This window comes from Cariama cristata, unplaced genomic scaffold (genome assembly GCF_000690535.1).
Source record: "Cariama cristata isolate BGI_N322 unplaced genomic scaffold, ASM69053v1 scaffold31824, whole genome shotgun sequence".
NCBI classification, from domain to species: domain Eukaryota; kingdom Metazoa; phylum Chordata; class Aves; order Cariamiformes; family Cariamidae; genus Cariama; species Cariama cristata.
In genome coordinates this window covers 1-17,442 of record NW_009615185.1, presented here as the reverse complement: position 1 = coordinate 17,442, position 17,442 = coordinate 1, and the positions used below count along the sequence as shown (strand labels likewise).

At 41.1% G+C, this 17,442-nt stretch overlaps 2 protein-coding genes across 2 annotated transcripts; one reads left to right on the top strand and one right to left on the bottom strand.

The window, feature by feature from the left end:
• The first annotated feature begins 320 nt into the window (after positions 1-320).
• RAG2 (recombination activating gene 2) lies at positions 321-1,928 on the top strand. Its single transcript, XM_009699720.1, has one exon. It carries the CDS (start codon positions 321-323, stop codon positions 1,926-1,928), a length of 1,608 nt encoding a protein of 535 aa, XP_009698022.1.
• An 8,230-nt stretch (positions 1,929-10,158) lies between these two features.
• Positions 10,159-13,269, bottom strand: RAG1 (recombination activating gene 1). The gene has a single exon (XM_009699718.1). It carries the CDS (start codon positions 13,267-13,269, stop codon positions 10,159-10,161), a length of 3,111 nt encoding a protein of 1,036 aa, XP_009698020.1.
• Positions 13,270-17,442: the final 4,173 nt, after the last annotated feature.

Sequence of the window (17,442 nt, the reverse complement as noted above, 5' to 3'; positions counted from 1 at the left end):
CATGGGGGCGGCCGGGCCCGGAGCTCGCCTCAGCGCCCAGCTGCGGGGGGGGCTCCCTGGGCGCCGCACACACACAAATATTGGGGTTTTACGTGCTAACAGGCCATAGCTGGTACAAAATCCCGCGGAACTGGTACACAGCTCTTGCTTGATTCATGTCTTGAGTTGCAGAAAAGGGTCTCTTTTTGGATCTCGAAAGTGTGAACTGAAATGCAAGTTTACTACGATTTATTCAAGCACTGTTGAACAACTCTCATAGGGTTTAAAGCGTGTTTCATCTGTTTCTTTTGTGGTTTTCTTTCTCAGATATTGAGCACAATATGGCCCGGTCACCAGACAAAATGTCGCTGCAGGTGGTACCCACCGTCAGTAATTCGTCCCTGCTTCAGCCGGGCTTCTCTCTCCTGAATTTTGATGAGCATGTTTTCTTTTTTGGGCAAAAAGGATGGCCAAAGAGATCCTGTCCCACTGGTGTTTTCCTCCTCGATATAAAGCAGAATGAGCTCAAAATGAAACCTGCCTTCTTCTCTAAAGACTCCTGTTACCTGCCCCCCCTCCGCTACCCTGCTCTTTGCACGCTCAGAGGCAATGCGGAGTCTGACAAGTACCAGTATATCATCCACGGTGGGAAAACACCTAACAATGACCTTTCTGATAAGATTTACGTTATAAGTCTGGTAAGCAAAAACAGCAAGAAAACCACATTCCAATGCATTGAGAAAGACCTGGGTGGAGATGTCCCTGAAGCTAGATACGGGCATACAATTAATGTAGTTCATAGCAGGGGGAAAAGCATGAGCGTTATATTTGGAGGGAGATCATATACTCCTCTTGCACAAAGAACCACTGAAAAATGGAACAGCGTAGTTGACTGTTTGCCATCTGTGTTTCTCATTGATTTCGAGTTTGGATGCTGTACGTCGTACATACTTCCAGAGCTTCAAGATGGACTTGCTTTCCACGTTTCAGTTGCCCGAAATGATACAATCTACATTCTGGGAGGCCATTCGCTTCAAAATAACACCAGGTCCCCCAGCTTGTACAAGCTAAAAGTTGACCTCCCACTGGGCAGCCCAGCCGTGACCTGCACCATCTTGCCAGGGGGGATATCCGTATCAAGTGCTATAGTGACTCAAACTGGTGATACCGAATTTGTCCTTGTTGGGGGCTACCAGTCGGACAACCAGAAACGGTTGGTGTGTAACACCATAGTTCTGGAAGACAGTAAGATAGAGATTGTTGAAAGGGAGAGCCCAGACTGGACACCAGATATTAAACACTGCAGGATGTGGTTTGGCTGTGATATGGGCAAAGGGTCCGTATTGCTGGGCATTCCAGGGGCCAACAAACAGTTAATCTCAGATGCAAACTACTTCTACATTTTGAGATGCAAAGGAGCAGAAGAGGACAAGGAGGAAGATCTGACAGCACAAATTTGCAGTCAGACATCAACCGAAGACCCTGGAGACTCCACTCCATTTGAAGATTCAGAAGAGTTTTGTTTTAGTGCTGAAGCCAATAGCTTTGATGTTGATGATACTGACACTTACAATGAAGATGATGAAGAAGATGAATCAGAAACGGGCTACTGGATCACCTGCTCTGCCAGTTGCAATATTGACATTAACACCTGGGTCCCTTTCTATTCAACAGAACTCAACAAGCCTGCAATGATCCTGTGTTCCAGCGGGGCTGGCCACTGGGTCCACGCACAATGTATGGATCTCTCAGAGACCATGCTCCTACGTCTCTCAGAAGCAAATGTCAAGTACTTCTGCAACGAGCACGTTGACCTTAATAAAGGGCTACAAACTCCCAAAAAGATGGTGCGCCTGAAAAAGCAACCCATGAAACCATTGCGCAAAAAGACAACCATGAAGTTAACACCACCAGCGAAAAAGTCCTTTCTTCGGAGATTGTTTGAATAGATTTACACTGCTGATTTATATTCACCTGGGAGGAAATGACATCACAGTCAAAGACAGCTAGTAATTGTTGAAGCGGATTGGATTATCGGCGCTGGAAAAGATCTTTTTATTTAATTGACTTCAATTAGCTCAATATTTCAGTCACATTTCAAAGCTAATGAATTGATTTTGTCTCTTATGTGTATTTTTGTAATACCCAGATAAGAACTCCATCATAGGGGGCATTGTGCAAACACACGGCCGGGTACTGGTAACTCTGTGCTGTATCTTGTGCTGTAACTTACTCCCCGGATATCCCCAGTGAGTTTAATGGAGCTGCTGGTAGGATAAGACATTATCCCATGTATTCAGTGCTGTTAGCATCTGTCCATAAAGAATGTTATATTACCCTTTTAAATTTTTTATCTTAGTGAGTAGTTCTAGAAATATTTGGCCTAATTTATAGCTGCATTATTCCAATTTTATGTTGGTGTAATGAAATAAAATTAGACTAATTACTCTGGTTTTAAACTAAAGGGGTGGCTGAAGTCCCTTGTGTCAGAAATAATGAAATATTTAGACACTGAGGGTCCATTTTCTTCTGAGACTTCCATTATGGAAAGCTTACATATGGAGCGTTTAATTTGGGATAATTAATTTTTGATTTTGAGAGGTACTGAATGATTATATGTCAGTTTTGGCTACAGTTGTGGAATATTATCTCGTAGTAAAAATCAAATTGCTTTTTTAAACCACTGTGCTCAACAACTGCTTTGTGTTTGTATTTTTAAACACCTAGTAAGCTAATAAAGTTTATAATAAAAAAGACTGCATTTTTTTCACCTACACATGGGGTAAATCAAACACTGTAAACCCCAAAGTCTACGAAAGGACAGCATGTGTGCTTGGGAGGTCCTTCTGAAGTCTGGTAAGGGGTCTAGCTTCACAGCCACCCCACGCTGTGAGCTCCCATTGACTTCAGAAGAAGTTCCTTCTGATGAACAGGACTTTTATCATTTACCCCAGGTCCTCCACCATGCATTTCCTTCTCTGCTCTCCCAGGGTGACTGCGTAGAGTGTGAAAGCATAAAAGTGCAAGCTGTAGCTCAGAGTGACTCATTGAGGCAGTGGAGCGTTGTGAGGGTGGAAACAAATGCAACTGGCTGCTCAGAGCACGAGGAGAAGATTGGATTCAGATTGAAAAGGACATTGTCAAGGTTGAATAGCCCAAGAGTTTACTACCTTTTTTGTGGATTCTTTTCTTGGCTATTTGTAAAGCCTCATCATTCTTGACTTTATTTTTCATTTTTGTTACTGCTCCAAACATCTTTTCAAAAAATCAATACCATCAGCTCAACATTTGTGAGCCAACAACAATAGCTCGGTATTCACAGTCCAGCTTTCATGCTGGACCTCTGAATAAAAAAGGAAAACAGGAGCAGCTGCCAGCCATTTGATCACTCTGTGCAGACCCTGAGCCGCCACTCCTTTATAAAAGCAGCACGTGTGGCACAGTGTTCCTATCAACACAGACGTGTAGGCACAGTACTCCTCTTAAAACCTTCACAACTCAAGTCAACAGCAGAGGAAAGTAAAGGGCAACCATACAGAGTTTCCATTTCCAACCTTTTCAGGTGCTAAGGGAGGTTATAGTTTGGGTAGAGCTTGTAAATAGGAAGTGTATTACCCTGACACCCCTCTCACCAGTCTGATATTGATATAAATTCATAGATTTCAATGCCAGCCTCCTGTTTCCTTTGTCATGCTACTTTACGTAAGCTGAGAGTATATAGCGCTATGTTTTTCCAAGGAATAAATGGGTATCATGTCCATGTAAAGTCCCTTCAAACCATTAAAATTCAATAGTCAACATCCCCTTTTGTAGGCTAGCCACAGGTCTTACACAGCTGAATTGTCTTTAAAATACACATTCATCATGCAGTCTTCATCGACTTCATTTACCTCCACCAAACAAAAATCCACACCAAAATTAAAGCCACACCATCACAACACCGACAAAGAGAGACAATATACTCACTCAACAAAACTCTACCCCTCCTCCCTGCACCTTTTTACAACAACAAAAGACCCCCCACAATTATTGAACTCCCTGGCAACGTCCAGTCCAAGTTTTTGCCTCTTATCTCTCCCAGTTACTGTCATTATCTCAAATTCCTCAGACCCCACATTGTGTGATAAAATTTGTCTGCTAGTGCAGACAAATTAAAGGATGGAAACATTTTCCAAAGGGAAAGCTCAACACTGGCCTAGCAGAAGTGACACTGAGCCTGAGATAAAGCCTGGTGGCTCAGGCACTGGTGGTGTGGTTGCAGTATGTTGGGAGCATCTGAATTTCCAGAACTGACTCCTACAGCTGCAAGGACTCCCTGGGAGCCGAGAGCAGGTACGTTTAGCGTGCCATAAGCGCAAGCACAAGCACACATTGTGGTTCCTTCCAGTTCTTACCCGAGTTATTCTTTACTTCAAGGCTGCGGCTACAAAAAACGCAATTTGCAGTCAGACCTTACGATATTCCTCATCAGGCCCCTAATATTACTGTATTGTACGTTTGAGCTGTGCTTTTTTTAAATGTATGGTTTCTTTGAGTAGGAGGGAGAAATTGCTCGATCAAACTATGTCCCAGCCTCTCAGTGAAGGGCAATACAAGTAGCATTAAATCACAGCTCAGAGGCTGTAGTCACTGCAGGAAGAGGAAGTCATAAGGAAAGTAAAATATAACATTCCAAAGAACTCGAACATAAAGAGATACATGAACATCAGCCTGTAAAGAAGACACTTGACATAGCATTCAAGACTGCAGAAATGCCCTGATAATTCTGATGACACTTTTGAATCATGTACTTGTTAGAGCATTGATTGTCTTCAAAACCAGCTAATCAATACAAGATGTTTCTTCCTCAGGCGGGTTAGAATTAGAAGACAAAATGAAGTAGATTTGAGTGGAGAAGTAAATCTCTGTTGTGTCTGCATCCAACTGACCTATGTGTTTTGTAACCGCAACAAGCAGCATCGTGGTTCCCAGCCACATTTTAGTAACACTATGTTGTTATTACCAGCTTTAACGAGAGTAATATATAGATTTTACTGCTATTGAAAGGTGCTTGGACCCTGAAGGACCTGATTAATCTACAGAAAAGGCACAGCAGAAACTTTAGTGGGAGCACTAAAGCATGTGTCATAGTTCAGAGTGACTCATTGCACCAACAGACCATTGAAAGGAGGGGCAAGAATGCAACTGGCAGCCCAAAGCAAAAGGAAAAGCTTGAATTCATGTTGAAAGGGAATCTGTAAAGTTATTTACTGCTGGACTCAATGTATTAAAGACAGAAGGACTGGTTTACTTTTTTTCATGATTGGTGGCTATAGCTCCCTCTGTATTTGATTTCCTACCCTATCCCATTTCAAACAAGACTGACTTCTGGGGAGGGCTTGAGCAACAGTCTCTGAAAATCAAACTCCAATTTGGTGTCTCTACTTGACCTTTGAAAATTGTGACACCAAAGCTAATTTTTCCTTTAAAAAAAGCAAGACAATAACCTTATAAACCTATGAAACATGTACAGGAAGAACTGGCCACTGGTCACTACCACAGTTGTGCAGGACCTCCTTCGGATGGTAGTTATTGTGTATTTCCTTGTCCGCTGGCTCAGAATGCCATCTTCAGAGGAAGAGCTGGGCACTGAAAATACACCTCTTGCCCTCTCTCCCAATGCTGCTAGAAAAGGTGCTAATTAAATCCTTTCAAATGTGTCTTTTTGTATTATGGACAATATTAAGCTTGATGCAGAAGGTAGAAAAGCTCCCACACGTAGGAGTTGCAGCTGGTCAGCTGTTTGCAAATTATGCCATATTCAGTCACCTAAAACAGTGCTTTGAAGAAGAGCGTTTTGCCTCATTATTCTTCATCTGATCCCGATTCTAATAGGAATACATGGAAAGTAAAATTCAGTCAGTTATTACAGTTCCAGGAATAAAAGAGTTAAATCATCCTAATTTACCAGGAAGCTCTCTGAGACTTGGGTTTTTTTGTTTTGTATGGGTTCTGTTTTTTCCATCCAACATTTTGTATTCAAGGTCAGATGAAAGAACTAAGTTGGTGATATAAAGTCCAGAAATTAGATGTCTAATTACCTGATTGCACAAGGAAATCAGGTAGCTTAATTTGCTCATCATTAATTCCATCCAAACCAGTTCATTTACATAAGTCTTTTTGACCCTGAGATATCATTGCAGGGAAGAAGGATTTTCTGAAAGGGAATAAAGGGAAGCTACAAATCATGAACTGAGAGGTAGATTGGAACCAATCTTTGCAGCTCAGTCTATGACGAGGAGCCAAAATTTGATGCAAAGGATGCACAGAAGCCGGTAAAGAGGCTTAACATCTTTGTGTGGACATAACAGTGCTAGGCTGATTTTAAACAAACACTGGGATGGTATTTGTAAATGAAGCAAAAGCCATTTACAAACTAAATAAAACTGGTTTAAAATTAGTTTAGTTTTCTGTCAAACAGTTGCCTATGAGGCAAGGTGCTGAAAGGGCTGCTGAGATTCACAGGACAATCTTCATTTGTGTTAATTTACTGACTTCCAGAACAGGGCTGGAATCACAGCTTGTCTCTGGGTCCTAGAACAGCCTAAATATGAAAAGCATCCACAATTTGAATGAAAAGTAAGACTGTTACCATGAAATTATGTGCATAGTTGAAAAACTGGTAAGAAATACAAAGCCGGAAAATTAAATATTTATAAGACCTTTATTTTAAATGGGTTTCATGAATTAAGAAATGGTAATACAGTAAGAAAAAGTAAAATTATGAAGCTGTGCAGTGAGACAAAGCACAGAACTCAGTGCAGTCAGAAATTAGGATGCTGTAAACATCTAGAATATGTTTCTGAACTACCTGACTAAAAGTCAAAGCTGATTGCTTGAAGTCAATAGAATTATTCCTGTGAGAAAAAAAATATGTGAGACCAGAATCATGGCTTCCAGCATAGTTCACATCTTTTCATAACATTGCAATTCACAATATGAAGCCCTTGAATAAAACCAAACAAACCAAGATACATAATGTGAATGTAGAAAAACAATTTCAGAACAAGAAAATTGTTTACCATGAATTACTGAAGGATTTGTGCCAAGTATTAACGTAAAAAAGGAAATGTGAAGGTTTGAAAGAGTACCGTGAATAAGAGTGTCTCCATTTTTCTAAAGCCTCTTCAAAATCAAGAAGCTTAACAACAGACTGCATAACCAAATGATGCACCTGTCTGCAGTCAGAATTTATTTGCCTTCTGATGCATGGCTGTGTGCATGCAGCATTGTTATTTCATCCCTTTTTCCAAAAGCTTCACTTGCAGGTACCTACCCTTTCAGGGCTGTTTGCTCTAATGAGTTCAAAACACTCAAAGAGAGTCTCTTGATTTATAGAAGATGTCAACAATGGGGAAAAAGAAGATTAAACTAGATTCAAGTCTAAAGAAAGGAAAAGAAAAAAAAAATATTAGTAGTTCTCTGTATCAGCTCTCCTGCCCATAGCTGGTAGAATATGAAATATGTCTTGATAGCTTAATAATATTTCACAAAAGAATACTTTCACGTGCCACTGCATTCTTCTGTCCCCATCCAGGTTCTGTTCGGTCTGACAAGTTACCCCAGGATATAAACCTCATCTTGAGAAATCATAAATATATGGATAAAACTTACTCAGCCCTTTTGAAAGCAGTGAGATGAATCGCTTGCTGGTACATCAGCAGCTTGTTAAAGTGAACGTGGAATTTGAAAATGTTAGCGGAGTCATTGAAAATACATGTGCAAAATGACCAAAGTCTGGTCTGTCACTCCAGTGGCACATATGCATTGCAATGAACGGGTGCGGATTACTTGGGGGTGAAATTCACTCCTGTGCAAAAGGCGGCAAAAACTGTATATACCACTTAAATGGGGTGAAAGTCACCATCAGGTGAGTCCTAGGCCCGAGGTTATTCAAGCAGGGTCAAGGATGAAAAAAACATAGGGTAATAGAGTTGTGCCAAGTATACATACAGAGAAAAAAGAAAAGTGTGCAACCATTTGCATAATGAAACATATGCCCACCAAACATGCAAACTGTATCTGCATTTACTGCTAAGGATGCTCTTTATACCTGATATTTGTACTGGCTGGGAAACAGCTGAACTTGTTGTCTGCATTTATTGGTAAAGAGTGATACTTATGTAAAGCTGGTATTTATGCTCTATGGGAAATACTTGTTTTCTTCAAAGAACTGAAAAAAATAATCTAGAAATGAACACTCAGAAAGTGCAGATGTACATGGTACACCATACAAAAAAACGCTGTAGTCCTTATGACTGCTTAGAAAAGTAAATGTTTTAAGTAAAATGCATTATTTCCAACTGAAAATTTTGACATAATGTTAAACTATGTCTAAAGAAACAATATTAAAACAAAATCCTAAATTACTAAAACCCTTTAAAAAGTACTATTTTAATTAATAAAATCAAAAGAAAGGCATAATCAGAATAACACTAATATTTGTATTAATTACTAACATTTTAACTCTCTTTTTTCATTGTCTCTAAATGCTAAATACTAGACCCTCAAAGATATAGTAAATAACATGAACAAGATGCTACTAAACAAACGTCAGAGCATTAACTCTTTGAGTTTGTTGTTCACTTACACTCACAAACCAACTTCAGCCACATCAAAGTAAAAACAAAAAGCAGATTCTTTCAGATCTGTGCTTTGATTGCTTCTGCATTTAATCTTGTTTCAGAAAGGTAATGCCCTAGCTACAGGTGCAAATCTGAAAGGCTAGATGATTTCGGGACATCTCAGGTACTTTTGAGTGTATTTCATGAATATATCATTGAATGAAATTCATATAATATTAGTATATGAATATACTAAATACCACTTCAGAAAGGCAAATACCACCAACAAAACCATTCATCTAATACAGTATGGAGGAATGCTAACTAAACACTGCTGTAAGAATGTAAAATACAGTATGCAGTAATTTCAAGACAGTTCATTGTTTTTTAGCTAATCTTGTACGCCGACTGTCTTTAAGGTTAATAAATATCATTCCTCTTTCACAGATATGAAAAATGAGACTGTGAGTGTGGTGTATCCCAGGTGTGAAAAAGCTCAGGCTCAGATACAGTTGGAGCACAGCAGCAGTGGTCAGTGAAATACCCTTATAGAGAAGATCAGAACACTGGCATGTATCTGATCAAGGTAATATCCATCTCCTGAGAAATGGGTCTGCTGTGACTAAAGTCACTTGGTGAAACTGTGGGCCTGCTGGTACTAATGACGATTTACTGGTGACTTCAGTGAGCCCAGGAATTCACCCAATAAAACAAATTAGACTATATACTGAAGTTACCATAGAAATCTAAAATGCTCATGAAGCAACAAGCTACATAGCAGAGCTTGAATGCACTTTGTGTAGCAAGATAACCACAAGGCACCGTAAATCCTGATTTAGGAGCACAAGTACAAGTTTGCATTTTAGAGTAAACAGACTACAATAAAAATCTCTTTAAAAGATTCCAGCTACCTTTCCTATATCTTCATATAGTAAATTAGCATGGTGGTACCACCATCTGCTCCTAAGCAGAACTACAATATAAATGTTAAATAATTTTTTTTTTTTAAGTTCCTGAGATCAAAGTTTGCATCTTTAGTCAGTATTTTATACAAAAATAACTGAACTTTATCCCAAAAGAATTACCCCAGTGCCTCACTGACGAACTTTACGTATAAAAGCCAAAGGACCGTCAATAAAATAATCAAACCCTCTTAAAAAGTAAATAGCAAAATAGTTTTTAAAAATGCAAACAGAATAAACAGCCATGCTCCCTTTTTCAGCAACTGTCGTAACTCCCCAGAATCGTATTCATTCCAAAATACTACTTTATATAAAACCTTGCTTGCTTTGGCTTTCTCACTTATAAACAACACTCTAACACCAAAATAAACTGAAGACCCTTCTTTGCGATTTGTTTCTGCTTTCATCTCACATAACAGCTGGTAAATGCACCACTGCGTTGCCTCTTGGAAACTCCCAACAGATGTGGTGTTTATTAAACTTCACTCAGCACCTTGAACAGGGAGTGTAAAAATGATCATTTCAGACTTCCCTGTACCTCTACAGGCCTGAAAGGAAGCCACGTCCTTGCAGGAAGACACCATCACAAACCCAACACCAAATGCGCTTTACGTTTAGAGTTCCGCTGAATCATTGCTTTCCAAGACTTCCAGTGGCAAGGCGTCACCTAAATGATCCTCTGGATCAATGGCGAAGCCCTGGCTTTTTAATGTTTTATGAGCATTCATGAACTTCTGGAGGTACTTAGAGGTATACAGCCAGTGATGCTTCAAGACATCCTCCATCTCATAGCATTTGGACTGCCTGGCGTTCATTTTTCGGAACCTCCTAAACAGTTTGTTTCCAGACTCATTTCCTTCACTTGCCCAGGCCCCAATGGACCCATCTCTTTCAATGATTTCAGGAACATGAGCAAGGGTTTTGTGGAAATAATTTGTAATCTTGCCTTCATATCTGTACTTGAACTTGGTAGATAGGAGCTCAGCAAAACGCTGTGAATTGTAGCTATACTGGCACAGCAATTCTGGACACTCCTTGGCAGGACATGAGGATCGCCACACTGGCTTCATCTTCAGATAAAGGTCCATTAGTTCTTTCAGGGCTTTGTGCCTTTCCTCACACTTTATTAATTCACATACTGCCTCTACTGTCTCTTTGGACATGAGCTTTCTAGCAAAATTTCCACTCATCCTCATCATAGGCTTCAAGTTCATCTTCTTCCTGAGGTGTTTGTCGAGAGTCAACTGCCACCTCTTCCTCTCCTCTTTAGACACATCAGGATTCTTGTAAACTTCACCGATTTCCATCTGGAAAATCCTGTAGAATTCTGTTGCGTTGCCAATGTCGCAGTGCAACGCATCTATGGAGGGAACGGTCTCAATAAACGGTTTGGCTGAAACACCCTTCACTCTGTCACGGAGCTCATCAACAGATTCGTGATATGGGTTGGACCTCCATATTTCATACCGCTCCAGATTTTCAGCATGGCTCCTGGTTATGGAGTGGAAGACCAAATTCTGGGACGCCTCCAGGCGGGTTGCGTCACACAGGGTGCAAATGTAAGTGGAACCTGAGGCCTCCAGCCCTTCTACTTCCCGCACGAGTTTCTCATCATATCCTGTACCCCTAAAGATGAATTTAAATGTTCTCAGGATGCCTCCCATTTCAAGTAGCAGCTCACTGTTTTTCATAGCCTCTCTTTCTGCTATGAGGGGACTCAGGATTGCCGTCAGAGTTTCATGATCCGATTCGTCAGCCAGCATAAGGCACAAGGGCTTGCAACACAACTCTGAATTGGGTTTTACTTCTTCAAAGATCCTCTTGCTTTCATTCCCATGTGCTATAGCAATGTTCATGACTGTGAAAGAAAAGCGAACAGCCTTCTCTGGGACAGCAGGCCCACTTCCATGCTTCTCGCTGACGTCTCCCATTCCATCACAGGACTCTTTGACTACCACAGTGAAGGGACCATTCAAATAGTCATCCAGGTTTTTTGCTTTCATGCCTTCCAAGATCTCCTCCTCCATGTCCTTTAAGGCACAAACCAAGGCTGCATCATATCGAAATCTCTTTGCAATTGTGTCTACTGGGTAGTCATCAATTGAGAGTGGCAATCCTGAGAGTCCATCTATAATTCCCACTTCTGTGTTCGTGGATACATTTTTCAAGGGAGGTTTCCACTCAAATGGATGATAACCTGGTAGGAGGGCTTTCTCAGCAGTGCGCAGAGCATGCAAAGGCTGGAAGATCTGCCTCCCAGTGACAGCTTTTACCGTTCTGTACATTTTATGATACTGGCTACAGCTGAGAAATGTGTTGACTCGGATTGCCAGGCAGACAGCAGGGTGAAGTCCAGATCCCCTCCCTTGCATTATAGCCTCCAATTCATCTGCTTGTTTGTGTTCATTTTTCGCTCTTAGAGCTAGCAGGAACAAAGTCATGCATACAGCCTTAATATCGCCACCCTCTTCCTTCTCAGCAAAAGCCTTGACTTGACGTTTCAGTTCTCTCAGACGATGTTTCTGAGCTCTCCTGGTCAAAGAGAGGAGATGCTGCCTCGGTCGGCCACCTTTATTTATGTAGCTGTAGAGCTCTCTATCTTTCATCTCCCTGTGGCTGGAGAGGTGTTGCCCATATTTTCCATGCAGGATCTCTTCATCACATTCCTTTACAGGGCATCTTATACCCAGGCTATCAAGGATGCTGAGGAAGGATTTCACCGGGGTTACCAGATCAGTAGGGAAGCAAGGATACCAGCAGGAGGGGCAATAGCTGCCCATAACCTTGATACATTTAAGGATGCAAGTTCTGCAAAACAAGTGTCTACAGGTTGTTTCCACTGGATCTGCCAAAATATGCTCACAGATCTGGCAAGAGATGGATTTGATGAAATCTACTGGGTAATCAACTGCAAGCAGCTTGGTGCTGAGATGTATATTCTTGCAATTGACAATCTCTTTCATTAAATTTTTGTTGTTTATCTGTGCTTGGTTCTTTACACCTCTGTTTGTTCGAGCACATTCTGCCATGGTCTTCACACGTTTGCCATGTTGTACACTGAGTGGCTGGCGTTTTCTCTTGAGTCCCTGACTAGTACTGTGGCACACATCACAGTTTGGGGAGTGGGGTTGCCACTCCATCGTGCTGTTCCTAGGAAAATATACTTCACATGGAGTATTACTGAATTTTCTATGGATAATACTCCAGCAGTTGTGACAAAATCGAGTGGGATGGATAGTATCAACATCCCCTCGCACATCAATCTTAAAAACCTTAGCGATAAGATCTGGCCAAGAGGTTGCTTTTTTCTCTTTCTTTCTCAGAAGCCACAGAGTTTCATCATCCACCGGCCCATGCACTGGATGAGTTCTCTTGTAACAATCAGTTTTAAATGAAACTCCACAGATGCGGCAAAGTTGCTTCAGATTGTTCTGATGAGCTTTATTGTCTTGTGTTTTCATGTCATTGGCATCTTTCTCAAGTGCCTGCCCATTGCCCATTAAGTCCATCTTTTCTCCTCTTGGCACTGCTTCATCTTTATGCAGTATGATTTCTCTGTTTGAAGAAGTGACTTCTACTGCCTGATCTTTGTTCACGTGCTGGCTGTCATCAGAAGGTGTCTTTTCAAATGATCTCACTTTAAACAGCTTGAATTTCCATTCAGAAAATTTTGTATACGGATGCTGAATTTCTTCAGGCAGGTCCATTTGTGATGCTCCTGACATCTGCAGTCTGGCAGAAACCACCTGAGAAAGAGAAAGAAGCTGTAAGTTGGCTTACCTTCCAAATTCAATACTAATGCCATGGTTTTTAATAGAACAGTTCTAATCACTTTAACTGAGAAATGCTTTGAAAGTGAGTTACTCGCCCAAGACACCTACAGAATTAAGAGGCTTAGACATGGCTGTCAACTCAGTATCTCAGATCAGTACCCAAATGTGTTTTGACTTTGATCCTGAGGCATCCATGGGTCTGTTAGATCACTGATGTACCTTACATAAAGCCATTAGTCATCCAATACGAATATCCAAATCTGCCCCTTCCTTCTTGTACCTGACTGAGCTTACCGTAAGTAAAGCTACAATAGACAACAGAATTACATTATGAAAGTTTGCTGACTTTTTTGATATGAAACTGAACTCGATTGGTGTCTGGAAGACAGAATTTTGTCTGCCTCATGCTATATTGCCTAAATCAGCAAGATCACTGCTCTCACGCTGCTCGTTAGTCCTTGATCTGATCTGAAGTGTCTAACACATGCCATTCTGCATGGGCAGAGCAGCAGATACTGCTTGATTCCAGTGTAGACTTTATTCAGGCCTCAGTTTTGTACCGTACTTCAGCATGTACTTAATGAGCTTAAATTAGCATGTAGCTCCATTAAAGCAGGAGGAGTGTATCCTCTGTTGAGGCAAAGTGCTATAGTTCCCTGGACTGTAAAGGAGATACGGCAATTTCTACTGGCTGCAGATTCTCTAGAGAGAATATTTATACATTGTAAGTTAGTTGTCTGTTTAAGTACCCTGCCGAGAACTCTCTGTGTGAGGATTACTGGTACTGGAAAGCTGAAAATGTCTGTTGAAATTTGACCCCAATTTTAGCTTTCATAGAGATGCAGTCAAAAGTAATATCAATGTGGTTGCCATGGAAATATGGTATTGTATAAAAATAAATACAAGACTTTCACCTCAAACACTGAAACTTTTTGCTACTGCATCAGACTTGGAAAAAAAAATTGTGTAGAAACAACAACAAAAGCGACTAACCTATTTTTCATTACCTGGCTATGAGCAGTGCACAAAATAAACAAAAAAATATAGAGAAGATTCAATTATGTTGTCTGATTTATTTTGGGTTTACTGATCTGGTTGGTGTGAGTAATAAAAATGAGGGAAAATATACATTAAGACTATATACTAGAACTAGAAATGATGTGGGTATGGCTGTGGTTTCTTTAACTGATTATATCACCACTTAGCAATTCACATAACTTGCTAGAAATCTCAGTTCAGTGTCTATTCTGAAGGTGTCCTTCATAAAAAATACATCCAAGTCACCGTCTAAAGTGACGATGCCCAGGGTGTTTCTGAAGTGATTTCATTTATAACCTTTCAATAAAGCATCATTTCAGTACAGTCTTTCAGAGTCCGTTGGGAAAGGACCACATGCTTTGATTAACTTCCAGATCCAGAATGACAGATCAGTCTGCTCAGCTCTTTCCTTAAGAGCAGTATTTAACTTCAAAATCGTTCATTAGGCCTTGGCAACTAAAATTTAAGTTTGTTTTCTTCCCAGCCTCTCTTCATTTCGTCCCACTGAGAACAAGCTGTCCATACCCCTGTCCCCATCTGCCTGCGTTGCTCCATCCAGCTGCCTATACTGCTAAATCTCTCTGTCTGCACTGCGGTCCCTTGCTATCCATCACTGATCCAGCCTGGCAACATGCTTGCTTGTAATCTGCTGTTCATAGATCTGTGATGTGCAGCTGTGCCCAGATGTATTCAGAGCACTACTACTGTCTCATTTTCTTGACTGCATCCTGTGGCAGACTTGGTAAAATCTATCCCCTGAGTAGTTTTCTGTTCCTATTACCTGCAGAGTAATTGAATGGCTAGTTGCCCTATACTGTCCGCAGATCCTTTTCTTCTACATAACATCCCATGCAATTGTGTGTAATTTCACCATCTCCAGCAGCACCTTCAAAATATCTTAAACCATAAGCAATACCTCCCCAGGGCAATATCTAAGTTATTGTAAAGAAACAGCCAGCACCAAGTACATTTAGAGCAAAATATTGAATACTTTCTCTACTCTTCTGACCCTTTGACTAAGCGCCACTGTAGTGCCATGCTCATCTCCAAATCCATGACCTATCTCTTGCTATTAATCACCAACTCAAATGAATCAGACAGGGTTTACTCCTGCTAAAGAAAAGTTCAAGCCTTCTTTTCTTTTTCAGTCTTTCATTGAACATGCCCTGGAAGGAATGAATGAAAAAGAAGCCCTCTCCGGTCATCCGACCTTCACCTTCTGCAGTAGATAATTGTTGCCAACAGGCTACTCATCAAAGGCTTTGAATTGCCTATCTCCCAGGTAGTGGAGATTTCAGCAGCTGTCTTGAGAGAGCTAGAAATATTCCTGAACTAGGAACATTTCCTGCGACTCATGCTAAATTTGCCTCTGTTCTGTTATTCTAGTTGGGGGTCACATTGAACAGTCTTTCTTCTCCCTGCCTACCCCACTCAGATTCTTACAGAGTGAACCCCAGGCATGAACCCCCAGCCGTGGCTTTTTAATCGACTCTGACAGTTATGTTCAGTATCGCCTCTTTTTATCTTGAAAAGGGAAAAGAAATCCCTTTTCTTCCCAGATCACAATATTTCATACGTTTCTGAGGAGGAGCAAGATTGCAATACTTTTAGTCACATCAAGGAAGACCTTGCTTTATAGATAGCCTCACCGAAATGAACAGAACAACCTCTGAGGTGAGGAAGCACATACAAAATAAAATCCTTGACCTGCACATTAAACCAAGAAAAGCAACCAACACTCGGTTGTCCTACAAGCATCTGGGATGATGTCACTAGTAATGCCAGCCTACCTTGAGCTCACTGTCAGTTTGTAGAGTTGCTTCTCTGCCTGCCCAGTTTGCTCCAAATGTCAAGCTTGCTTGCTGTCTCTCCTGCGTGCTCTCACTCTTTCTGTGTTCCCTCTGCTTTTTAAAGACACTGCAATGCTGTTTATCTCATTTATCCCTGTCCCTCTGAGTTCTCAGCGTCACCCTGGTGCTAACCACAGGTTACTTCAACTAAACACAATACAGAACTCTCGAATCCAGGTGGCACCTGGCAATTTATGAAGCTTAACCACAAAATTCATATAAACAAGGTCTTCTTGTGTGAGACTCCTGGGCTCTGAGATAAGTATGCGGACTCTCTCTGAGGAGCACCTGCACTGTCTTTTAACACAAAGTTTTGCATTTGGCTTTCTTCTTTATAGTTTCAGAGCTGGTTTCTTTGCTGTTAACTCTCAGAGAGGAGAACCTGATGTCTGGTCACACCACTGTCCCACATCAAAGCTACTTCACTGAAGGCCAACGGCTGGCTTCCTCAGGTCAACAGCAGCCAAGCTTCTGGGGTTTGGGTGAATTCACAATGGGGATCATAAAATGTCCTTTCTTCTGATACCAGTATTTAATTTTCAAGGATATTACCTCTTTGATGATGTACGTCCGGGGTCTTGAAGGCCCTGGGCAGGGAGGACAAATCAACAATATAAAAGCTAGCAAGATACGCATTGACTAACTGGTAGATACTACACCAGGTATAAAGTGTGGGCAGTAAAGTCTCTTTTCTGGACAAGCCCAGTCAAACACTCATGTTTAGTTTCCACAGAGCAACTGTCTCAAAACTGACTCAAAGTGGAAAGAAACCAAATTCTGTCACACAACAGCACCCTGAAAATTTTCCGTCTCCACACATAACATTGTGCAAAAATTCTAGCGATCCGTCAAGTCCTTCCAAATGTGAACATACGTTCACACTCCAGAAGTAGGAATTTGCCATAGAAGCCTAACTACATAAACACCTACCCAAGCATTTCTCTTTCTCAGGAGACTTCGTGATCCTACAGGACTCAAATCCATTTCCAACTTGCATATTCTTCCCTGACAAGGCAGCTATGAGGGAGGCTGCTGTGCCTTCATTATGGCTCAGGATCTCCCAGTTAATGCAGCACCTACCTGCCAGCATCTGATGGAAGCCAGAGGGAAAGTCAGCAAAAATTGTAATATTTGGCATTTGCTATAGCTAAAAGAGGTGAGAGGATTCCCGCTCTGTTATCCACTCTGATCTTACAATGCTTCCAATTCTTAGAATCATAGAATCATTTAGGTTGGG

Bases quoted from the DNA above. Each gene is read 5' to 3' on its own strand.
- RAG2 (XM_009699720.1), top strand. From the start codon at position 321: ATGGCCCGGTCACCAGACAAAATGTCGCTGCAGGTGGTACCCACCGTC.
- RAG1 (XM_009699718.1), bottom strand. From the start codon at position 13,269: ATGTCAGGAGCATCACAAATGGACCTGCCTGAAGAAATTCAGCATCCG.